Genomic DNA, 25,909 nt, shown 5'->3' with positions numbered 1-25,909 from the left:
ATCTGCTATCATAAGCAATTATCTATGTATTTAACACATTAAAACACACACAGCATGCCAGAGGAAAAGTGTTCAAAAGCATCACATCCACAACAAATATTTATATTCATTGAATATAAAAATGTTGCAACTTCTCAGTAATGATTTCATGTAGTTTAAGTGCTTAACACCATTAATGAGAAAGGCATATTTAATCTAAATGTTTATATCAGAAGTAAAACATGCACTGTATTTATGATGGACTCACAATGAAGATTTGTGGTTTTACTTCATCTGCGTCAGTTTCCCTAAACGACACAACACTCTCGATGGCGCGGATATTTAAGAAGGGATGAAGATTTGCTTCAAGAGATAGGTTTGGTGAGTGAAATTATATTTGTATTATCTTTCTGTAGATGTATAATTTTCTTTAGATTTTCTATCTAAAAGTGACCAAAAAGACATTTACCTCGAGCTCATCAAAAGTGTCGCCAAACTACTCCATCTCCAAAATGTTTGTACGCATGGGTCAGAGTTTGCGTGCAGGTGCGCACATATTCCTGTCAAGTTTGTTTTTATAAATCAATCTCTTTATAATGCAATCTCTTTCGGGACCTGTTTTGTGAGTGCGCAATGGTTATAAATGAGGCCCCAGGATGACAAATGCAACATTACAGCAATGGAGCAAAGTGCTTTAAACAACATCACACCAGAGTCGAGCTTCAGCTCATCCACTCCATCCAATGCACATGAAGACAAGAGTACCAAACCTTTGGAGTAATGTAACAGATATCACAAATTTATCAAGCCCCTGTGAAAGGTGAAGTGTGTCATTTTTGAAATGGTTTTGGGAAATGGGAAGATCAAGTTGAATGTGCATCATATAAATATTAAGAGTAGCACGCAAGCGTTTAAGAACCTGTTTGGAATCAATTCCATTTGGTGCAGCAATAGGAGCATAAATCACACACTTCACCTTTAAATAAACAGAGATGACTCTTACCAAGTTTCCATGCTTATGTTCAGGATCAATATCTGCTCACCATGTGCGAGACCATGCTGGAAAGTTCCAGGAACTGGGCCAGGAAAAACAGCTCCTTTACAGGCCTGAGGCGGTCCAGGGATCTTGGTGCCAGGGCTCAGTCCAGGGAACGGGAGAGCATGCAGGGGGACAAAGCTTGGTAAGACTCCCGGCTGTGCTGTGGTGGGATAGGAGGATGGAAGGAGAGATAGAGAAGGGGTGGGAAGCGCCGGGTTCCCACAGGAGATCTCGCCAGCTGCCTGAAATACAAGCAAAGAAAACAAATTATTATACAATTTTATTTTAATTTAAGAAAACCTTTAAAACCTTAATGCTTCAGGCAAATCCCTATTGACTTCAATAAAAGGCTATATGGATTCAATTAAATTGTTCAAAAGTGACAGTAAAGATATGTATTTTTTCTAATACTGTTCTTTTGAACTTTATATCAAAGAATGTTTAAAAAAAATGTACCACTGTTTCCACAAATACATTAAGCGGCATAATTGTTCTCAAAAGTCTTGATCAACATATTTGAATGATTTCTGAAGAATCACATGACACTGAAGACCGAGTGATGATGCTGAAAATTCAGCTTTGATCACAGGAATGAATTGCAACGAACAATTATTTTAAATGGTATTATAAAACGGTTAGTTCCTATCCTTGATTCTGATTGGTCAATAGCTGTGCTTTATTCACGATAAAACACGGCTATGACTGCTTCACCCAACGGTTCTATTAATCACTGCAGTTCCCCGAGGATTTGGAGCCAGAGTGGCATTTTGGGCGAATACGAGTTATTTATATCAAAATAAAGGTCTCGATGAACTCTATCCAATAGTGCCAAAAATACCTATCTGAGATCAAACTGTTTTGAATAAAGCAACAAAAAGACGTGTCTGACGTATTTGACTTTTTTGAAAATGTTTTAGAACATAGTCATTGTGTTAATATATGCCATACATTTTTTACTTAAATATTCATTCATGTAAGTATGCCTGTGGTTGCATACCCTCGCTATGTTGTTTTTATTTTATTTCAGGCATATCACACATTGGAACGTTGTTGCTGTTCACGGTCAGGGACTATTTTTTTTTTCTAGCGGAAGGAAAGCTTTCAGGGATTTTACTTCATGAGAGTTGCACTAATACATATTTTTTTTATTTGAATATTTTTTTTGTGTGTGGTAACCGTTTTATAAAAGCAACAAGGTACTCGAGGTAAGTGCTGTATACACGACACAGGACAGCCTCTCGTACCTTATTGCTTACATAATTTAACAGTATTACTATCTTTACTGGTGAGCATAAGAGACTTCTGTCAAAAATATATCACCATATATAAATAGGAAATTTATTCCTGTATTTTAATATTTAATATTTATCTCACTTATGCTATAACCACTAAGTGGACAAATTTAACAGTGTTTTAAATTAGCATGCCATCCGATTGCTGTATACCCGTCGCAATTTAAATAAGATATTATGTTTATATTTTCCTCTTCAGATCATGAAGTTAAATGATCAGGATTTGATTTTATACGATAATTTTTTAAAAATTATAATTCAATGTAACATCCTACAGTGGACATTATTTATACGTATCATTTAGGAAGGATGTTGTAGGACACCACAACTTTTATGATAATCCACATACAATAAGCAACCAATATGTGTCTGTCTTGTGAAGAACTCACGGCTGCCAATGAAACGGGGGTGTCACCCATTGAGGTGGTCGTGAGCAGCCGGGCCACTCCATGCAGCACTGATGGACAGTCACTCTGAGCTCCATCTGGGGGAGCCACCAGCGTCAGTTTAGGAGTCGCCTTCTTTGAATCCGAATCCATAGCAGACTTGGTCCACATCATCTGGACCGATCCAGCACCCTCTGCGGTCACCGGACTTCTCTGAACGCTTGTATGATGGTTATCATCTCTTCCCATCCCTTGCTCGTGGTTCTGATTAGATGGATGGGCAGAGAAGGTGGCAGATGTTTGTGTATTTGATGGAGTTTTGGCAGTGGTGCTCAACGTTGCTGCAACTTCAAGTTGCATGCTTGCAGGTACACCCAGACGCTTGCGTTTCAGTGCTGGTGGGCCCTGAATTTCCGGGTTATTCTTACTGTCCTCTGGGGCGGCGCTGACCTGTGCATTTATTGGATAAATCAAGAAACAAAAGTCTAAAAGAATGCAATATTCAAGACAGGGGTTTGCTATTTTTTTGCATGTACCTTTTTTAGTTTTGTTGTACCTATTGGTTTCTTCCTTGCTCTGTATAATAAGGAGAAAGGGTTTATTAACATTTACAAACTTTGGTTATAAGTTTAATAAATACCAAAGAAGACTCTACTTTGTTCATTTTTGTTAGTTAGAGATTATTATGAACCATTTGTTTTTCTTCAGAAACATTGGCTAAATATCTGGGAAGTGTGTAAAATCATACTTACACCACACCAGTGATGTGACCATGGGCTTTTCTCGTTTCTATAAGCAGAATCCTTTTGGGACAATGTTACAAATTTAGCAGAAACTCAACATTGTGAAGGAATTATTATTATAGATATACACACATGCATTCAAAAGTTTAGCATGATGATTTTTTTTTTTTTTTTTTTAGAAATGAATGTCACATTTGATCAATTTAAAGTGTGTTTGCTGAATAAAAGTAAAAGTTTTAGTGTGGTATCAGACTTTTCAGAAGACTAATTAAAACAGATATAATAAAATGTTTAGAGTAGTTTAAAAGCAATAAACTTGGACAGAACAAAGGGACATTGTTTTTAAATATAATTACCCACAGTCTTTAAATTAGGGCTGTGAAACGATTAATCACATCCAAAATAAAAGTTTGTGGGTGCACTGTGTATAATTATATATATATATATATATATATATATATACACACACACACACACACATGTATATTTAAGAAAACAATATTATTTATATATACAATATTTAAAATATATAAAATATATAAATCTATATACAGTATATACATGAAAATATTTCTATATATATGTAATAATTATACACCCACATATATTACGTAAACACAAACTTTTATTTTGGATGTGATTAATCGTTTGACAGCCCTACTTTAAATATTAGATTTCTCTCATATCAATACAACGATGTCCAAAACTTCAGAGTCTTAATGATTTGATTTGCTTACCTGGATTGCATCCATCCTTTAGGCCACAGTGGTTTAACATCAGCTTCCAGGAATGCTTTCAGATACTCCTCCAAACCAGAGCATGCAGGCGACTCCGAATCATAAATCATCATTTTTAAACTGACAATCTCACAGAGCAACTCCCTGTAAAAGTCAATAATCATTACATTAATAGAGTATTTGATGAAATGTACATTTCACTATTTTTTTCAATATTTAGAACTTTTAATAATCATACATCAGACCTGATATCTTCATTCCATCTGAATCGCTTGCGAGGCCCAAACACTCGTTTTCCACTCCTCTCCTCCTCTTCCTCGTCGGAACCATCAATCGCCCTCTCTTTCTCAGCCTCGAGCCTTAAAACACATAAAAACAAACCAAGCAAACCTGAGGTTGTATTCTAACAAACTGCATATAAATTAAAGGTCAGTGAATGTACAGTAGTGATACAGTGAAAGTGATCAAGGCATCACACATCAGAAATGAGTGATTACTTGGCAGCTCTGGCTTCAGAGTGAGCTTGGCAGTGACTCTGGAAACGGGTGATCTGTTCAGGCATGGACATGGCCACCACATTCTCCAGCTTCTTCAGCAGCTCCTGCAGCTGTTCAACCTCATAAGACACATGACCAGCACATTAAGCTTACACACTGTAAAAAAATTATTTTCATGATTTGTAATCACAACATTTTTTTCTTCTGTCGAATCAACTTAAATAATTTATGTAGTTCAGATAACATAATATTTTGAGTTTCTGAGGATTAAATCAATCTCCTTCATTGTGTTAACTCAATTTTTCCATTTCAAAGAATTTAAAATGAAGGCAACCAGGTTACTTAATTTAAGTTAAACCAACAATATTTTTTACAGTTCAGAGACTGGACATTTACTGTACACACACACACACACACACACACACACACACACACACACACGTAAGGTCTTTTCAATTTTTTTTTGACTATTTCTTATTTCTGACCAAAGCTGCATTTATTTGATTAAAAAAAAAAACAGTAATATTGTGACGCACAATTTAAAATAACTTTTCTATTTGAAAACATTTTAAAATGTAATTTATTTCTGTGATGCAAAGCTGTATTTTCAGCCACATTACTCTTCAGTGTCACATGATTCTTCAGAAACTATTCTAATATGCTGATTTGCTGCTCAAGAAACATTTAATGTTTTTATGAATGTATTGATTTTTTTTTTTAAATTCTAAAATTATTTACCATTTATTTGAAAGGTACATCTTTTGTAAAACTTTATATTAAGTGTTTTTAGTCACTTTTGTCATGCAGTATTAATTTCTTTAAAAAAAAAAAAAAAAACAACAATCTCTTACTGACCCCTGACCAGTAGGCCTAGTGGGTGCTTCTACAACTGTGTATAATTTATAAAAAGCTTTTTTATTATGAATAACGACTTTGGAAATCATGTACAATAAGACAAGGAACAAGAACGGTATTATTAAAGTACGTAATAAAGTACTTTTTTTTAATTAGTAAGGATGTCCTGATCAAGTTTTTTGTGCCCCCAATCCGATCCAAGACATTGAATATTGAATATATAGTCCCTATCCGATACTTGTATTTTCCTAGTGCTTGCTGCACATTGCAAAGAGTCTCAAAAAGGGTGCACAAATCCCTACAGAGTCATTCTAACACAGCAATTAATACAGCAATTATATTTACAGGCCTATATATATACACATTGTATAAAGACATTGGTAGATGTGAACATCTGCTACCATGATAACTAAAATCACTCACTAAATGAAATGAGTATGGGACCACTAAAATACACTTTTTATATTTTATAAAATTATTGCAAGAAAAAAAAGCGGATTTAAGGTTAGAAAGCATGAGGCGCTATGGCAATGACACCTCAGTCTGACGGACCGGTAGATGAAAATAAAGGATCGGGCTTAGGATAGCAGACACAGATAAGATAGGATGGTGATGTTTGCTATGCTGAGGTGTCAAGTACGTTTACAGACCTGCTGTAGGTTGTGGATTTTTTTGGCTCTTTTAACCAGAGTGCCTTTGCTGCAGGACAGCTGTGACGCCAAATAGGAGAAGATTCTGGAGCGTACTTTCCCACTAAGCTGCTTCAACTCCACGCTGAACATACAAAGAGAAGGAATCAATGCAATACACTCAAGATGTTAGCTGTTCTATAATAAATCATGGGATGTAACTTACTCTAGTAAAACACTGTTGACCTCTGAAGACAAAATCTCCATCTTATTTTGTCCTTCAATTTTCTTGATAGCCTAAAAGAACAAAATAAGTCACGTACACCTGCAAACTCTCGTCAAATCCTCTGTGTGATTTTTACCCCCATCTAGCGGTGAAAAGGTATATGACCATCCAGTGAATATTAGTTTCTGTTCCTCTCAATTCAGATTTCGTTTTAACTCCTACGGTGGCCAATGCAGTCCAAGATTAACATGGCTTCCAGTTCGACCTCGTCCATGAGTGTTAACTCAAACGTAAACGCGAAAGGCGAAGCTTGAATTAACGGGTATGTCCCTCTTTGGCTAATGTACTTTCAAGATGGAGGGGCAACATGGCGACCGACATTAGAACCCCTTACCCGTATGTATTTTCAATGGCATATTATACACTCACGAGAATACTTTTTTACTTGAACGAAGTAAATATACATTAATGAGCACGTATATTTTTGAAAGAACTAAGTGTTTTTAGATAAGAATAAACTAAAAGAGTTACACAGTGTAGCTTTAAGCCATAAAAGCAAACAATACCTCTGAAAGTTGCTTAATGTGTTGCTCTAGTGTGGGTGGCAGTCCATCAGGGAGTAACGGGGGGGTCTTCTCAGTGACGGGTGGAGTCGGAGCTTCTCCGTTCTCTTCCAGGCTTGGAGAACAGACGTTCTGCGGTTCCCCCAAGAGCCCGTCTAAGTCAAAGTCTTGCTCCACTGCTTTGACTGCTTGAAGAAGGTCGTCAGCACTGGCAGAACCAATGAGTGTGAGAAGAGGGTCAGATGATACGGGTGGTTCTTGAACCTCAGCTTGCACGGTGGGGCCAGTGTCGTTGAGAGCTTGCGATTCTCTCTCTCTAGCGTTGAACATCTGCAGCTGCTGAAGCTTTTCCTTATGGAACTTCTTCAGCATCTTATCAATACTTAGCGGCTTCTTGTTTTTCTTCTTCTTTGTGGATGATTTGTCTGGTGGGGTGCTGAGAAGGAAAAGCAAACAATGAGGGGATTTGAGAAAGAATCAATGAAAACCTTGTTCCTTAAAAGGAAGTTGTGAAAAATGTGTGTTTTCTTCACAGTAAACATTGTACTCTTAATCTAAATTGATCTCTTCAGCAGCAAAAACCTCTTCCTGGCTTCCTCCTCTTCTTTCTTAGCAAGCATGTCATCTTCTCTCTTTTTCTTCCCCATCCTCTTGTCTTTGTCTTTGCCTTGCTTAAGCTTTCGTTTCTGAGAGAGGAATCAGACCAAATGAGATAATGTTGACAAATGGAAACAATTTTGCTAATCTTTTGCATAAAGCTAAAGAAAAAAAAGCTAGTTGTTGCTGGTTTGTTTGCAAGATAGTGTGTACAAAACTATGCATGCTTGTTTCCACCACAGAATCAAAAATAAAAAATTTTCTTTTTATCTCACAATTCTGACTTTTATCTCCAACTATGACTTTAATAATTGCAAAGAAAGGGTCATTATCTCGCAATTCTGCCTTTATAACACACAATTGAGAGAAAAGTCTAAATTGCAAGTTTATTTTTTCACAATACTTGAGACTTTATAAGTTAACACTTTATATCTTGCAATTCAAACTTTTTTCTTACAGTTCTGACTTTATAACACGTAATTGTGAGTGAAGTTGGAATTTTATATACATAAAAACTTATTTTTTTAACTTTTATTCAGTGGTGGAAACAGGCTAATACAAAACTATGGAAGCTTGTTTCCGCCATAGAATGAAAAATATAAAAGGTAATTGCGACTTTTTAATCTCACAATTCTGACTTTATTTCTCAGAATTGCGAGATGGAAAGTCAGAATTGCGAAATATAAAGTCAGAATTGTGTGATATAAACTCAGAATTGCGAGATATAAAGTCAGAATTGCCTGATATAAAGTCAGAATTGCAAGATGTAAAGTCAGAATTGTGAGATATAAATTCAGAATTGCGAGATATAAAGTCAGAATTGCGTGATATAAAGTCAGAATTGCGAGTTATAAAGTAAGAATTGCGAAATATAAAGTCAGAATTGTGTGATATAAAGTCAGAATTGCGAGATATAAAGTCAGAATTGCGTGATATAAAGTCAGAATTGCGTGATATAAAGTCAGAATTGCGTGATATAAAGAAAAGATGTCAGAATTTCGACATATAAACTCGCAATTACGTGTTATAAAGTTAATAATTGTGAGATGTAAACTCTCAATTGTGAGAAAAAAAGTCAGAATTGTGAGTCGCACTTCTGTCTTTTTTTTCCCTCAGAATTGTGACTTTATATCACCCAATTCTGACTTTATATCTCGCAATTCTTACATTATATCTCGCAATTCTTACATTATATCATGCAATTCTGACTTTACATCTCGCAATTGTGAGATAAAATGTCGCAATTATTTTTTTCTTTTTTTTATTCAGTGGCGGAATCAAGCTTCCATACAAAACAGATGGAAGGGTAGTCAAATGTTTACGCACCTTGGGTTTAAAACCACTGTCCTCAAAATCATTCACGTCATTTCCCTCATCAGAGGCTGGCCGGAACTGGAGAGTTCCAGAGTTGATGTAGAAGCCTCCATATCTGGTGGTGAGACAAGCTGGGACGAGCTCATCATACTGTTGCATGGAGAGAAAAAGAAGACTTGAGTAAAACATACATGTGTTCTATAAGGGGAATAATCTGATAAAGGTGGTTTTAAAAACTGGCCTGAACTCACAGCCTCAGAGTTATCAATGAATGAATCGGATTCATCATAACCAAAGCCTATATCCACCAGGTCCTGTAATCTGTCTTTTTTTCTTTGGCAAGTTTCACCCTAAAAAAAAGAAGATATTAATGTAGTTGAATTACACCACCTCTTTCATTTGCTAAATGGTAACATTGACTTACTTGTGGTGAAGCTAGAAATATGACATCTTGGCAGAATTCATACTCACATATTTCACTTCAAACTTTCTTGCAAGTGCCTCCATTTCATCTCTCTCCCTGTCATCCACCTTATTTAACATTTGTGGTGTCTTTTTCTCAGTGGTTTCCTTAAAATGAGAAAGAAAGATAAAAAAGGCCAGAAACCAGTGACTTTCCTAAATTCACGAGGATTAATCCTTGACCCTAAAACCTATTTTAGGTTTGTTTGTTTTTTTTGTTTGTTTGTTGTTGTTTTTTTGGGGGGGGGGGGGGTAATAAAACGAGACATTGGAACTCAACTCAAACACTACACAATGAAAATACAAAATTATATAATCGCCTAACAAGTGGACAATAATAATCAGAAAATACATTCATGTCACTGATTTATTTACCTTTGTGATGATCAAATCCGTGTAGCAAAACTCCGGGCAGCGTTGATCATCCGGCTCGAAGAGTTTCAGTTCCACTCTCGTTGCGGCAAGCTGGAGTGGTGGCGATCCGGGCGCAAGTAAACCCTGTTTGACAGGTGGGTCACTGGCATTGGGGACGGTGGGAGAAGGAAAGTGTGCATTGCTTGAGATTGCGGTGAGGTGAATTCTCCGTGGTGCCGCCATTGCTCAGACCGAGAGCACCGTTCGCCGAATCTGAATCTCCCCGAACAGGTGCGCGTTTGGTTGATTAATTATGAACCTGTGACGCCAATTTAACTCAGTCATTTTCCTGCTTTAAAAGGGGAGCTGGGTAATGGCTCTTTCAGACTGCACGATTTTCAAAGTAGTCAGGTCGCTGCTCTTTTCACACTGCATGACTATCTTGGCCAGCATTCAGTCGCTGCTGTGTTCACACTGGACGATGGATCGGCGACAGAAGGTTTCACACTGCATGACTTTAGAAAAATCGCCGACAGACTCTGTCTAGCACGCTGCACGCAAACTACATTTCACAACAAACACGCGTGAGATATGAAAAGGAAACAACGCGCGACACCACACGTGCAAGACCGGAGTTCTCACGTGAGACTTTTTTTTTCGACCCGGTTGTGGTACAGCTGGTGAAACAGACACGAGTGCTCCTGCCAAATTTCTACTAATTTTTCTTCCATTTATTGTGTCCAAATAGACCGAGAAGAAGCTTTTTTTGTTGAAACAATGCCATATCATGTTGATATGTGATCTATAACTCCTCCCCGAACTCCCTGCTGCTCTGTATCTTGCTCTCTCACTGGCTGCCGGTGATCGCCGATGTAGTTTTCAGTCAAAACACTTTTCACACAGCAGGATTTTGAATCGCCGACAGGTCCAGATATTTAGCATGCCAAATATCTCACGGGCGTCGGCGACTCGTCGGTGATTCTCTCAGTTCGCGTCTTTGTTCATTCACACTGCGTGATTGTCACTCGCGTGAACGAGCGCCGATTTGCCTGTGATTTCGGGCATTTGTCGGCGATTTCTCAAAACCTGTCGGCGAGCCAAAATCGTGGCAAAAATCATGCAGTCTGAACTCGGCATAAGATGCGTTCCGCAACCTCTAGGCCTGAACAACACCTTTTGAATGTTTCAGCTGACAAAACCGGTTCAGTCCTTGGGGTAACGATTATGATAACACAGGCTTAACGTTGGCATTTGTAGAGTAGCCCAGACCGTTTATTAGGTGGACATATACTTAACCTACTTGGTAAGTTGACGTAAAACGTCAATATAAATTATTTTTAATATAAATTATTAAAAGAACGTAGCAAAAGTAGAACATACAACCACGTCACAACAATAACGCTAATGGAACGTTTATTTTCTTTAAGTTTTGCAATGCTAAATTTACCAACTGGCAAAAACTAGGTAAATCGTTTAAGTGTGAAGACACTTTTTACCTCACGAGGTAATTATACCAATAACTTGTACAAAAGAATAACGTCATATTTAGATATTGACTATGCAGCGATAAGAATGAAGCTCTGATAATATGTGGCTTCCCAGATAGCAATAAGCAGACCAACGTCGTTTCAAAGTTGATTCAATGATAGTTTGCTATTTGGGTTAGGATATATCCCATAGCCTAACTTTAATTCAAACCTGCGGCTGAGTTATTAAATTACAAGCCGAAGTCTCGTTTGTCCTTCGACTTATTTGGTAAATTATAGTTTGAAAGATGTAGGCTACGTGGAAAAACATTTTATGATGGCGATAACTAATCTGTTCGGTATAGCCTAAGTTATGAAATCTTACATACGCTATTAATGGATAAAATAAACTTTACTGGCTAACCAAAAACAAACGTTGCAAATAGTCCTACATGTCTTGGGGTCATGTAGGGGACATGTAGTTCCCAGAACGTCCTGGGATCTAAAATTTGTTAGCTGGGATGTAATTCCAGGTTGAATAGCCAAGTTAGTTTGAAGTCGCGAATTGCATAGCCTTGGTTCTCTCTATGAAATTTCTATGATTTCATTTTCAGGATTTAACGAGATTAGGGTACTTCTGCTTGCTGGCCATTCGAAAATGAGCCATGGTTTTAGCCTACTACAAATAAAACCAAAGAAACATAGTTCAACTATGGTAACCACAAATTAACCATGGCTTTGCGGGCTAACCATGCATGGTAGCCTATTTCTAGTAGGCTACAACTGTGGTTTTACAAATGGTAATCAGTCCGCTAAATAAACATGGTTACTACTACTTAAACTATAAAACCATGATTCATTTTCTTAAGGGAGGGGGGAGCAAACGGGAGGATATGTGTGTGTTTGATTTGGGAGACCTACAAAATACCAGGAACCTGTTTGGGAACTGTCATTTCTGAAGAAACCTCTAGAAATAAAACATACCACAGATGTTTATCCATGTCATAATGGTGATTCGTTGATATGCGTTTTTTATGGCATGTTCTTCTGACGTCTCCAGCAGCCGATCTCTTCGTGAACGCTGAAGGGTTTCATTCTATCTCCGCGGCCCTCGGTGAAGCGCGTCCACACGCCGACGGTCGAATACTCTCCATACAGAATGCGCTCGAATTATCATGGCAATGGAGTATTATTGTTTTCATATGCAGAGCGCAAACAGGAGACCGCCAGACTTTTTCTCTAAAATGGATTGGTCGATGGTTCGCTTTATCGATCAGAAGACTTTCTGTTCGATCTAATATTGACGATCAGGTAGCGAGCGATACATCTTTACGAGAAACATTTCATCACTAATATGGACACCCACAACTATTTCCAAAATCAGCTCACTGTTGTCATTGGACGGATCACAGCTAGTCATTTTAGTCGTCATCATCCTGCGCCTGACTGACTTTTTTCATTAGGAATTGAATTAGCAATAGGCTAAAATAGTTGAATGTAGTTGTGGTTCAGCTGATGCAATCAGGTAAAGAACGATAGCCTACTTAAGTGTTACATTTCGTGACCCACACGGCATTATGTATCGCTTTCTGTATAGCTACCGTCACAGCACAAAATTAACCCAATGGCGCTGTCCATGGTACTGAACCATGGTACTGAATTCTGTCAATTTATTGAATTAGGAAAACATCCGCCACTACATACGTACGGACGAGCCTTTTAAATACATGCACGGTAAGTGTACTGACTGATATCCACTGCAATTATAATATATTTGTATTTTTTCTGCTTGGTTGTAGTGTTTTAAGAGGTTATGGTCCGCCTAAACTACTTTTCATCCAAATAGCATTTGTCCCTGATAAATTAAGAAGGCTGTTCTAGTCAAATAATACGATTGAAATAATATTTAAAAAAAACTGATGAGACATTCATGTTACTTTAAGAAACACTTTCAGTTTCAAGCTTCTGCTGGATGTAAAGGTGACCAGTAGATGGCAGCAGATTTCTTAAAACAGAAGGTAATGCACTTTTAAAAAAAAATTATTTTCATGATTTGTAATCATTTTTTCTTTTGTCAAATCAACTTAGATAATGTAGTTCAGATAACATAATATTTTGAGTTTCTAGCGATTAAATTAGTCTCCATTGTATTAACTATTTTTTTTTTCCATTTCAATGAACTTAAAATTTTAGGGCAACCAGGTTACTTATTTTTTTTAAGTTAAACCTACAATATTTTTTATAGTGTGAGTGTTAATCAAACTACTAATGCTTGTGGGAGTCAATACATTGGGATGAAGTCAGTGCAGTCACAATAATGGACAACATTTTCTATTTCAGGCTGTGGTCAATATTTGATCAAATAATGAGGTTTATTTTTAAACAGTTTATATTTTTATTAATTTTTGTTAAAAAAACATTAAAAACAGCAGAATGACCATTGAGGTCCCCTTGAGGAAACAAGCTTATAAATCATACAGAATGAGCTTTTTAGAAAATGTACAAATGCAGAAAGTTTTCTCTGATGGGTTGGTTTGGGGGTATAGAGTTAGTGCATAGAACATACAGTTTGTAAAGTTTAAAAACCTATGTCTATGCCAAACATGCGCGTTATTTCTGCCTGTACAACAAATTGCCCCTCTTGGACCATAAAGATAGCTGGAACCTGAGGTAGCACTTTGCAAAAGATATCACAAAAACGTGAGAAGGCACTTCCTGCATCCTAATAAGGAAGTCATGCATCTGTGGCCTTCACATATGGTGCATTAGCATTGAGTCACACTTCATCAGTCTCTTATAAGACACGTTACATTTGACCACTGTCACTTATCTCAATACAATAGTTCTCAATCCTGGTCATTGAGTCCACTGCTCATTTAGGATCTCAAACCTCTTTTGTGGTGGAGAGAAAATTTGATATTAGAAAGAGAGAGAGTACAGTGCTGAACTTCCAGATGGTAGCACACCTGGTTCGCTCCCCACCAACCTGTGTAATCATATCTGATATGATTGATAGGCTATACAAGATCAGTCTAATAAAGCTTCTGTACATTTTATGCAGAACAAGCATCAGGAAACACTGGCAACAAATGTATGCTATTTCCCGACTTTATTGTTTGGTCTGCTTTTCGGTTCTTCCAGCTGAAATGTCTAAGCCTTCTCTTTAGCCACATTAAGATTCACCTCACTTTCTTCTCCACGGGCGCTCACCGTGGAGCGAGCCTCTTATGAATCGAATTTGACAGTCACAAAGGCGTCATAATTGCAGTCTGTCGCATTCCATTCCATGTTAACATATCACAAACTTATTCAAACGTAATTCGGGACGCATATGCTTTCGCTATCTCTCTCTCTCTCTCTAGCAATTATAAATGAATTTCACGGTGTAGGCTTTTAATGCTAATAAGATCCCCCTCCCCGCTGGCGCGCGAACGAACAGGCCAGTCTCACTGACAAACAGGGCGCGAAAACCCGTGGTGTGCTTGAGAGACATGTATGGACCCAGAGACGGAGAGAGAGAGAGATTGGACAGAGGATCAGATTGCATCTCTTTTGTTTAACCAGACTCCTGTTTCAATGAGCTAATGGAGCGGAAGAGATTGGCGCCCCGCGGCTAGAGGAGGCCGTCAGAAGCGCCGAATTAAAAAAGGTGTCAATAAATGTGTGAAAGACAATGAGCTAAAATACACACGCTTTATAGGGAGGACAAAGAGGGACAGATGGAAAGTGAGGAGGGGGTTCCGACCAGTGACAGGACCCCTCAGCGTTTCATCAGAGCGGAGGGAGAGAGTTACAATATTGTCCCGGGATGATTTAAGGCGCTCTGGGAGTCAGGTCCCCAAAGTGAATAATTTAGTCCTTTTATTAACTTGAGCAAACATGAGCTGTTTTTAATTAACCAGTTAGATCCAAGCATGTCGGCCAAATGCATCCACCAGTTTGAGAAACACTGAGCTTAAAAGTAGTTTCGGTAGCCTATTTAATTTAACGTTTTTGTTTGGGGGAAAGACAGCCTGCTCAGGTCCACAGCTGCTAATTGTAAGCCACATTTTAGTTGGATGAATAAACTCACTTACATCGCAAAGATGTCTATTTGATGTGCGTGTTTCCATCTGGAAGACGTTTTTTTTTTTTTTTTTTTTTTTTTTTTGAGTGATTGAGTGATTGCTAATCTGCAATAGGCTACTTCTCTATAGGACGTTATGTTAGACCTTTAAATAGAAATTTAGAGAATGACTATGTTGTTTATCATTTAGAATAAAACTGACATCTTAAAGACACATCTCAGATACTGAGACAGCAGATGAAGCGCTCTTTAAGAGACATCTTGTAGACGTGTGCAATCTATTCACATGGTAACATAACTAAACTATACAGGCCTAAATAATCTTAATTTAATTTAGTAGGCAGATATGGAGATCTTTGGAGAGGTGATGACGCGGATCACCACTAGGAAGCGCTGTGACTACCATCCGAGTCGTCTGTTGAGTAGCCTAATTAAGCAAAAAATTAAGTAGGCTACATTTAATTAGTCTTGGGTTCCATAAACACAATTATGTTTTTAATTGATAGGCTCGTCTAATTATTATGTCGCGCAATTTACACCTCCTTTGCTTAACTGTGTAACATCCTGAGAACCATCTTTTGGTAAATTAACGAAGAATAATGTTTTTTGTGTTTGTATAAACGTAATAAGAAATATTAATGTTATAATATTTTTTTTTTTAATTGGGGAAATATGTTTTTTTATTATGGCTACAGATTTTGTGTGCCTCCTTTTATACACCAAGTTTAGGTCTGAGAACCTCTAGTAAAAATCTTATGCTATTGCTGAAATAAACAGATGTTAAATTAGAGGGACATCCAAATGTGCAGTTGGTAAGTCTACTTCTGGACCAGGATTTCAGAACTTTTGTTTCTATAGAGGGGGCCGAGACAAGCAGCTCTTTTGGACGACAAGGGGAGGGCAACGAAGGCAATTCATTAAGCAGCGGAGTTAACCTGCCTCGCCTTAATTAAAACATCTTCGCTAGTTTACAGTGTGGATACTGGGGTGTCTCTGGGGTGTTGGGTTTCCTGCGCGCAGCAGATGGCCGCGTCGGCCGAAAATAATAGTTGACGCTCCTCCTCCCATGCTTCATTGTCCCAGACCCGAACAACCGTGAGCCCGCGAGCCACCAGGGGATTAGAGCAGGGTGCGTAACAAAGAGATATTAACTATTCAAGGCCCTCACGAACGACCGTGTACATCTACAGAACCTGATTGATACCCCGGCGGATGACACGATTGATTCTCATGATGTCTGAGATTTATTTACTTGGAGCGAGAGATGGCTGGTCCTGAGTTGTCTGAGGGAACTGAAGTCGGCTAGCACTTCTTGACTTATCTCTATCAATAAGCGTTCACTGCATGGCAGAATAATGATTTTTTTAATTTATTTTTTTAAATGAAGTTAAGTTTTTAACTCTCTAAAAACATATTTCCAGTGATCAGTTAACGACTTAAAGTTGTTTTTTGATTATATGAGAAGATATGTCAATATGGCACTGATCTATTAAGTTATTCAAAAATGTGGATATTACACCTTTTCTGTAAAGAACGTGTTTTCATTGTGTAAAAACAAAATTAAAAGGTAAAAACAAAGCTATAGGTGCTGTAACTGTCCAGGCAGTAAGTCTAATTAAAAGGCTAAAATTCTTAAAACTAGTTTGCATACTTTATTTAGGCCCTCTTTGAAAAACTTTTGTATGTGCACCGACATTGAAACAAAAGCCATGACTGCTTTTCTTTTCTTTCTTTTGTTTTTAATTTTTTTAATGCACGATTTTTCAGGCCAATAATAACTTTTTCAATAATTTGTTTAAAAAAGAAAACATTCAATTAATTTCCATTTCATTCAAATAAATTAAAATATTTTTTTATATTGTGATTATATCAAATTGCTTGTTATAAATGGTGTAAAGGTTTTTGGTTTGACGCCCAATATAGCCTACATCTGCTATTTTTGGGGCACTTGGTATCTAACGTTAAGCCACATAAAATCGCACGACGCTAGGTGGCGATAAAAGAATGGTGTCTTCTTCCACGTGACAGTTCAAGTTTTTGACAGCTGTGATACATGTGTGCTTGATCATCAATGAAGTCGTGTCACAGGTCTTTTCTGCTCATTTTCCTCACTTTTCATGGGGATGGATAGAATCAATATGCTGTTAGCACAAGCCACACAGGAGCGCGCTCCCACCCCACGTGCAAGTGCTACACATTCATGTGTCCTTCAGTTTCAAAGAGTGATTAACGGGAGAGAATAGTGGACTGGAAAAATATGTAAATTACTCTCACAAAGGCTTCGAAAAATTGGCGTCATCAACATTGCTCAAATAATATTATTACTATATTTTGAAAATGTTAATCTGTTCAGCGGATTTCCCAGGGGAGGCGAGTAGCTAAATTAGTTCTATTTCCGTGTATACCAGCGCGAGGCAACGGCAAGCGACAAGCACCTTAGATTCGCTGATTACAATTAGACAATCTCTGCTCGGGGTCCGTCATGCATTGATAATTTTTGGCATATTAAGCACGTTTTAACAAAAGGTGATAAGTCAGTTTTAATTGAAATAAAAATTATTACTCTAATATAACTTTGAGATATTATTATTAAAATGATTCCATTTTGCCCTATACCTCATAAATGCAGACCAGGGTAAGATTTCTGAAGGGCATTGTAGGTTGTCAAGGCTGAATAAGGTAATTTGAAGGGGAATTGCTTTTTTTCCTCTCTCTCCCTCTCTCAATATGAATTGAAGTGAATTAAAAACTCAGAATCAATCGCTTTTACTTTCTGCTTTCTCTGTAGCCAGACCAACAATTGCAGATAATTAGCGCGCGGGAAAGTTTTAATTGCATGATTAGCTGAGCGGGATTAGAGGGGAAATTTGCCTGGTGGGATAGCCTAGTTTCCTACTAAAACACCAAACTATGTGCTTGAGTGAAACACAAACACAGAAAGGAAAATCATTTTACACTTTAATTGGTTCCGTTTGTGGATCAAATGACTTTCAACAATTAATTTACGTTTCACACTCTAATTATCTGTTCATCGACTAATGTGCGAACTCAGTTTTGATAGCTTCAAATGAACTCACATTAAGTTAATTTAGTAATTAAGACCTTCAAAAGTAGTAGGCTATATTGATTTGTTTAATTAAAATGTTTTATTCGAGCCTAATGGTTATTTATGATTATCGTTTAAAAAATGTTGCTTCAAGCTTCAGAGTGAAATGAGAGTTTATGAACAGCCCAGTCCATTCCATCTAAAGTTTGTATGGATTTTAATACGACCCCTTTAACCGCTATAATGGGTTAAGTAAAATTGTTTATTTACTCTGAGTAGAAATGCAGTGCACCATAACCCTGTAGTAAGTGCTTGTTGTTAATTGTTATTACACAGTAGGCTACTTAAATGCATTAAGTCCACTGTGACGTAGACACCTTACTGTATCCCAAAGTCAATGTAGATCCTCAGAAAACATCCAGGTGGGTTTCGGGTTTCCATAAATTGATTGGGTGGGCTAGGCTATATTTATTTTTGACATGTGTTGATTCTTAATATAAGTTTTTATATAATATCGCCATGAGGCACATTCAAATAGTGAAAGTGTGCGAAAACGCACTGAACCCTGGCCCTTGTGTGGTTTGCGTACTTATGATTATCAAGTTAATTAAAGCCCGCGCATCTGACACAGTCACTCCGCCGGATTAAAAACAACGGGCGCCTTGCAACGCTTCGCAGGGGCCGCGTGTCAAGGGTTGTCTACCCAGGAGCCGCGCGCGTCTAGCGGATAGCGTTTGCTCAGAACCGGAGGGGTGCCCTTTCAAGAAGCGGTTTTCAAAAAGCAAACTACAAGAAGCCAATTATTGAACTTAGATGTCGGGGGAGGACCAGAATGAAACGATTTCCATAATTCCTGAATGCGAAGTGATGAAATGTTTTGGGATAAAGAGTGGAGGAGAGAGATACAAACCAAGTAGCATCAAACGCGCGCTCACGCAGGGACTGTGTGCTTTGAAAGAGACTAGCTCTAGTAGAGAGGCCTTTTTTTCCTTTCTTTTTTCAAAGTGCTGATTTGAAATGAACACATTGAAATGCAGAGAGGCGGCCAGCCAACAGACTGCGGGGTCAAGTGACGAACGGATTATATGCTTCTTCTTAATAATATTAATTAAACAATTTGCATGCTAATAAGGTAACAATTATCGTGCCTCTCTGTTGAAAGATTTAGGTTATTACTACACACCATCCGGGTGCTACTGAGGGTCAGTGCAAGCGAGCGAGTGGTGAGAAATTTCAACTCAAATTAACGTTTTGGCAGCTGGAGAAATTGGATAAATAAAGTGGAATTAATTTTCGGTAATGAAGGAGAGCAGGGAGAGGGAAAGACCCGTATACTACTTTACACATGGACAGGATTGATTACCATCCTGTATTCAGAACCATCTCTCTCTTTCTTTCTCTCTCTCTCTCGCTCGCTTACACACACACACACACACACACAAACTTGAACATGTGCTGAACAGCGTTTAATTAAACATTAAACAATTATAGAGGCAGATGAACTACATTATAAATTTAAAAAACTAAGTTTACAGCCATACATTTTTTACATCACATAATCAGGATATAATGAATCACTATTATCATCTTCATTATCATCTAACATGTTTCTGTGCCGAATATACACTCTAACGTGTGATGTGTGCAGTATTACCTAATTTATGATTAATTTATGACATCTTAGGAAATTGTCATTTACACCAATATTGCCTGTATGTGTTACCTTCTTTTAAAATTTATTATTTTATTTGTAAAATGGATTATGACCTTACCACAGTCCCCCTTGGACAAATGATCAGAAGCATAATTGATTATTTGCATGAGGTTAGCCTATTATGTCAGTTCTTTAACTCTCTATAAGCCAATAATCTAAAAGACAAACACGTGTGTGCTTTCATACAGCTTTCCCCCCTCACAGTTATTCTGTCAGACTCACTTTTGTTTCCACCTTCAGAATTTTTTTCATAACACCTGCCATAATCATGGCCACAGTAATCACAACAGTGGAAATGAGTTCGAGGCGCGCTCCCGTGTAGATATTAGAAAAGCTGCGGTGCTTGTAGTTTTAAATTCATCTTGACAGCTCGCAACAGGGTGGGTGATTCTCCGTCCGTTATAGGATCACCCCATTCAAGGAACCATGCCATCACGTAATGGGAGAACATCATTTTACGCACTCAGAGAGAGCAAGACGTTCCTTGAAAGTATGAGGTACTTGACGTTTTCGGTTGTTAGTAGATTATCTGTTATTTTGTAACAGTAAGCTATGGAACAGAATAAGTGTGTTTATGTAGTCGCTGTTTGGAATTTAGTCGTGAATCAATCAATTTGCCGGTTTCGCCTCCTCCCCTTTCTCCTCCCTCCCGTCTAGTTGTGATGTCTCATGTCGTGTTGTGACAGCGCTGGTATTGTTTATTGAGGTGGATGTCAGGTATAATTAGCAATCGATATGGAAAACGCTCGTGTCGTGCCTCTGACGTCACAGACGATTAACGTTTCTCATTGGTCGCGAATTCCCTAGCGCGAGAGCTAGTTATTTGGACAAGGGGAGAGTTGATGTTGACAAAGTAGAAAAGAGCGTAAAGCCTGCACGCCTGCCTCGGTCTCCTTATTCCTTAATTAGGATCGCAAAGCATGTGAACGCCGCACGCCCTTTCACGGCTCCTGTATGCGCACTGAGGGAAAAGTTGGAGCTTGTTTTGGCCATAGAGACGCTTCCTTGATTCCGGAGATGCAATGATGGATAGCCGGATCCTCGAGCATCCTCATGCCCAGTTTGGAGGCTCTTTGGGGGGCATGGTTGGAATGGGTTTTCCCTACCACCTCGGTCACCATCATGTTTACGATATCACCGGACACCATATACAGTCAGCGTCCGCTGTTCCTTTTTCTATTGACGGATTACTTAACGGATCATGCTCAGCGTCTGTTGCAAACTCCAACCCATTGCTCGGATCTGGATGTGGTGTTAACGGGGATAGTCAGTATAAACTCAGCGGTAAGAGAATGGTTATCCGCTTCTCCTACTCCAAGTAGAATATAGTAAGCTAAACAGTTAGCCTATATTATCAACAGTTTTGGGGAAATATTTAAGTTACGCGAGGCCTCTCGCTTAGAATATATAATACTTTTCCTTTCTTTTTAAAATGCACACTTTAGACAGCGTTGTTTCATTTGCATGATTTCTGGTAGCCTAAACTAGAAATTAGGCCGATTTTACACGGACTGATAATACACTAATAATAAAGAAAAGTATTATTATCCTCATCATCATAATATAGATTATTTTGGGTTTAAAGGCGTTTGATTCATGTTTTATGAGCTAGCCTAAGTCAATTTGTAATTATAGAATTTGAAAATCAATAAAAGAGCATATTATGTAGACTAAACGTGTTACAAATGATGAATGAATGATGTGAAATAAAAAACGGCATTTAACATTATTGCATCAGGTTTTATTTGCGTAGGCTGTATATTAAAAATGATTTTAGCCTATAGGCCTAATGGTTAATTAGCCTAGTTGCTTCATGTGAAATAATGCATTCTAGTAATTTATTTGACAACCACTATTTTGTTATAAAATTGTAGTTTTTTTAAATAGGCTAATTTCTGTTACCAAAATGTTAGCCTTTGTAGACAATCAATTCTAAGTAGAATAGTGTATGTTCATGTTTGCATACGCGTTCTCATATACACTGTGGTCCTAGATGCCGGAGACCCCGACAAGGAAAGCCCTGGTTGTAAACGGAGGCGAACGCGTACAAATTTTACGGGCTGGCAGCTGGAGGAACTAGAGAAAGCGTTCAACGAAAGCCATTATCCGGACGTGTTCATGCGCGAGGCACTCGCGCTACGTCTAGACCTTGTTGAGTCACGTGTTCAGGTAAACGCTGGTTTGTTTTTATGTCATAACAAAATATTTCATTGACCTTTATTACAATGACCTATTTATTATTAACAGACACAGTATTCGCTATAGCAGATCCACTCCACGTTATATATAGCAGCTATGCCATTGGCCTTTATACCTATTTTTTTTTTTTTTTTTTTTTACAATAGGCCTACTAAATGTAGCCTAATTAAAAAATGTAAACTTTTAAATGCAAAAAGTTTTAATTATTTTTCCAAATGCATGACAACAGGATAGACATTTTAAAATAATAGCAAGGTTTAAATGTTCAACCATCATTTCATAAGATCTTATTATATTAATTAGCCTAATTTGGACAACAATTTATTCACAACAGATTTAGCTGCAAATGCATGTAGCCTAATTCTAAACCAGATTATTATAAAAAATGCGTTAATTTTATTAAGATAAAATGTTGACATTTAGATACCTTAAATTATTACAAATGTCCTGTTTTATTGACTAATATATTAAACACATTTACTAACATTTGAATTAATAAATTATCAGTTTTACCAATTATTTACTAAATTAAATATAGGCCAGTGGATTGTAATGATAAGCGTTGTTGGACGTGCAGCCTTTGTCTGCATTTTCCCTTTTTGTCGAAATTCGACGCTGAATAAGAAGCAGACTTGTTTGGGGAGTTAAAAGCTAAGCTTTGTATTATTCTTATTCCTCAAGGAAGATTAGCCTTCTTTATCGTTAGGTTTGTGTGCTCACAGATTTGACCGACATTAACATTTCATGTGTATACACAGCTATTGTCATGTATAGCCTCGATGTCTCTATGTTAGTATGCGTCTTAGCCTACTGGTGGATGCTAACTGTGGTGTTATCAGCGCTGAACAGACGGCAGTCGCCATGTGAGGGGTCTGGGTGTGAGGTGCGAGCCTGCTGCTCTCTACCTCTGCTGGGCCAAATCTGTCCTAGCGCTTATACGCGCCTAAATGAACTTTAGGGGAACAGGCCTAAATTAGCCACGCAAGAACCAGGCTTAATTGAAACACTGAGAGTGAGCCATTACATTAAATCAATTGACAATTGAGACAAGCGCATCTGTGGCTAAGGGCATTATGCTAGAAAATATGCTAAAAATAAAGGTTCCAAATGGGTGATTTAGCATCAATGCCATGGAAAGGTTTCCCATAATCTTTCAGGCAACAGTTTTAAAAAAACCTTTTTTCCCATAGTGTGAAGATAATTCTAAAAAAAAATCTGAAGAAGCCTTTTCTACAATTATAACATTTTGTGGGATGTTTTAAGAGTGTAGATTAAACATTTACTGTTGATGAACCCTGGATGTCAAATGGAAAAAAAGAGTTTTCAGAAATCAAGCGTCTTATTTAATTGAATAAATTAATAGAATAAAAAGACACAATTCTGTGATTTGTAATAACAGGATAATATTGCGATAAAGAAACGAAATATTTGTAGATTTTTGGAGCATGTCAGATTTTTTCAAGCAATTTCCCTAACAATAATTCTGCCATTCGAGGTTCATTTATATGAATTGAGTCTGCCATATAGGCTACACGCTTTTGAAACAAACAAAAAATCTCAACCTTTGCTTTCTAGGTGTGGTTCCAAAACCGGCGAGCGAAATGGCGCAAAAAGGAGAACACGAAGAAAGGGCCCGGTCGACCGGCCCACAACTCTCACCCCACCACCTGCAGCGGCGAACCAATGGACCCAGAAGAGATCGCGCGACGGGAGTTGGAGCGCATAGAAAAGAAGAAGCGAAAACAGGAGCGCAAACTGCTGAAATCCCAGAACAAGCTGTTAGCTGGTGATCTCTTCCACACGCCTGGATCTGACAGCGACAGTGGAGTATCACAGAGCACCGATAGCGAGTCAACTTCACACACCGGGCCTCAGCCTAGCACTCACCGACAGCATACAGAACATATTTGTGACCAACATCCACGCCACCAAAGAGCCAGTACTGTCAACGAGACAGCGGAGCCAATGGACCCCGCGAACGGCCTCACACGCGCCCCCACGCTCCAGAAACTCAACCCATTCAGTGTGGAGAGTTTACTTGCCGAATCAAGTCCCAGGAGAAAAACTATCGTGGATTTTTCTCAGTTACCTCCGCAGCGACCACTGGTTGGTAAAGGCCATTTTCTTCTATATCCCATTACCCAACCGCTGGGTTTCATAGTGCCACAGACAGCGATGAAACCGAGTCAGGATTCAGGACACAACTGTTCCTCAACAGACACCTCAAACCAGAAAAACATCAATCACTTGTGCAAAAACACCGAGCTGCAAAGAGAAAGCAAGAACTCTTCTTCCATTCAGTCTTCAAACACAAGCTCAGAGAAATGTTTTTCAGAATCAAATTCGTTTGAAAACGACTCTGAGTCCATTGTCACAAACTCTAGCCAGAAAGAAAGCGTCTCTTCTAACCTGTCTGAAAATTCTGACTCGAAACCCCGCAGTTCCGCTGACACAAACATAGATGGAGAGGACGTTGACATGGACTGAAATATTGGCGCCAAGTGACTTATCAATCCCAAAGCTGATAACGACACGTTTTTCTATACAAGACTGTTTTGATTCATTTTTATACTGTTCAGAAACGGATACTCTTTATTCAGGTGAACTGGCCTATCTGTTTCGGCGTAAAATGTCTGTTCCAATTCAGCGACTCGTCTAACTTTAAGGAACAAGTTAGCTCACGAGCAGCATACAAGAACAACATATCCTCAAACGTTGTATAAATGATAAAGTATCGAAAATATTTATATATGTAACATTTTGATAAGTAATAAGAAGAATAAGAATAAAATATTGTCAAAGAAAACACCTTGTATTGCCACCTCAGTGCTTGCGGTTATCCTGTCTGTTTTGTTTATCGTTTTGAGAGGCTGCTGTACAGCAAGCTCGTGTTTATTGCTTTAACAAATTCATTCATTCAAAACCTCCAGTTAAAATGGGGTCTCACGCCGCGGGCGGTAGGACTCGGTCAGCTCCTGTGGAGTTTTGATATGAAAGTAATTATTTTCCCGGTGGCGGCTGGGAGGATACGTTTTTTTTCTGTTAGCCTGAAGGGTTATTATACATTACCGATTCCAGCGATATGAAATCACATAAACTTCCAACAATAATAGAATTAGCATGAAAGGCTGGCGAGTCAGATTGAAATGGGGAAATAATAGCCCAGGCAGCTGCGAGCGTACGTGTGAGGATGTGTGTGTGTGTGCGCGCGCGCGGGTGATTCGCGGGGTGGAATTTTCATGAGGCGCGCGGGCCTGTCAGGGCACGCGTAGGCGGCAATATTAAGATAGATGTTCGATGATATCCCTCATTGTTCTGTCGCGTACATTGATGTTCCTGCCTTATCGGCCTATTGATCATTTGTCGCTCTATAAGAACAGCCCCCTCTCTTTCTTCCACTCTCTCTCTCTCTCTCTCTCTCTCTCTCTCTCTCTCTCTCTCTCTCTCTCTCTCTCTCTCTCTCTCTCTCTCTCTTACACACACACACACACACACACACACACGTTGTTTTATGGGGACTTTTCATAGACATTATGATTTTTACTGTACAAACTGTAACCCTACCCCTATAGAAAACTTTCCTGCATCTTTACATTTTCAAAAAACAACTCTTAGTAGCTTATGATTTATAAGCTGTTTTCCTCATGGGGACTAAAAAATGTCTCCACAAGGACAAAGATTTCGGATATTGCCATTTTTGTGGGGACGTTTTCCCCCAATAATGGGTTTACCAGGCCACACACAG

General features: G+C 38.3%; 2 protein-coding genes across 14 annotated transcripts in view; one reads left to right on the top strand and one right to left on the bottom strand.

Moving 5' to 3' along the window:
• Positions 1-12,534, bottom strand: part of ubn1 (ubinuclein 1) — a 46,291-nt gene extending 33,757 nt beyond the window's left edge. For 4 of the 12 annotated variants that reach the window (XR_016168929.1, XR_016168928.1, XR_016168930.1 and 1 more), the window contains exons 1-15: positions 9,695-10,231; positions 9,329-9,427; positions 9,109-9,207; positions 8,870-9,007; positions 7,529-7,632; positions 6,950-7,382; positions 6,384-6,454; positions 6,179-6,302; positions 4,674-4,792; positions 4,422-4,535; positions 4,177-4,320; positions 3,449-3,499; positions 3,233-3,272; positions 2,700-3,146; positions 1,023-1,260 (exon numbers count right to left, since the gene is read on the bottom strand). Coding sequence is in view for 8 of the 12 variants with exons in the window: in XM_089132507.1 (XP_088988633.1) it covers positions 1,023-1,260; positions 2,700-3,146; positions 3,233-3,272; positions 3,449-3,499; positions 4,177-4,320; positions 4,422-4,535; positions 4,674-4,792; positions 6,179-6,302; positions 6,384-6,454; positions 6,950-7,382; positions 7,529-7,632; positions 8,870-9,007; positions 9,109-9,207; positions 9,329-9,427; positions 9,695-9,916 (2,443 nt within the window). In the remaining 4 variants the exon portion in view is untranslated. Of the gene's footprint in view, positions 1-982; positions 1,261-2,699; positions 3,147-3,232; positions 3,273-3,448; positions 3,500-4,176; positions 4,321-4,421; positions 4,536-4,673; positions 4,793-6,178; positions 6,303-6,383; positions 6,455-6,949; positions 7,383-7,528; positions 7,633-8,869; positions 9,008-9,108; positions 9,208-9,328; positions 9,428-9,694; positions 10,240-12,123 lie in introns of those variants that run through there. The other 8 variants (XM_039651389.2, XM_039651395.2, XR_016168931.1 and 5 more) reach the window with 8 other exon arrangements.
• Positions 12,535-12,739: 205 nt separating this feature from the next.
• On the top strand, positions 12,740-24,970 carry uncx4.1 (Unc4.1 homeobox (C. elegans)). 2 transcript variants are annotated; one of them, XM_089132509.1, is made up of 3 exons: positions 12,740-12,873; positions 21,959-22,134; positions 23,740-24,970. In XM_089132509.1, exons 1-3 carry the CDS (start codon positions 12,867-12,869, stop codon positions 24,649-24,651), a joined length of 1,095 nt encoding a protein of 364 aa, XP_088988635.1. In that variant the 5' UTR covers positions 12,740-12,866; the 3' UTR covers positions 24,652-24,970. The 2 variants fall into 2 exon arrangements, with proteins under 2 accessions (XP_088988635.1, XP_039507437.2); XM_039651503.2 differs by lacking the exon at positions 12,740-12,873 and adding an exon at positions 19,915-21,249.
• Positions 24,971-25,909: the final 939 nt, after the last annotated feature.

The sequence above is a fragment of the Pimephales promelas genome, chromosome 6 (assembly GCF_988280905.1).
Source record: "Pimephales promelas chromosome 6, fPimPro1.hap1.1, whole genome shotgun sequence".
Taxonomy (NCBI): Eukaryota; Metazoa; Chordata; class Actinopteri; order Cypriniformes; family Leuciscidae; genus Pimephales; species Pimephales promelas.
Note: the sequence above shows the minus strand (reverse complement) of the source record. Positions and strands in the feature narration are given on the sequence as shown.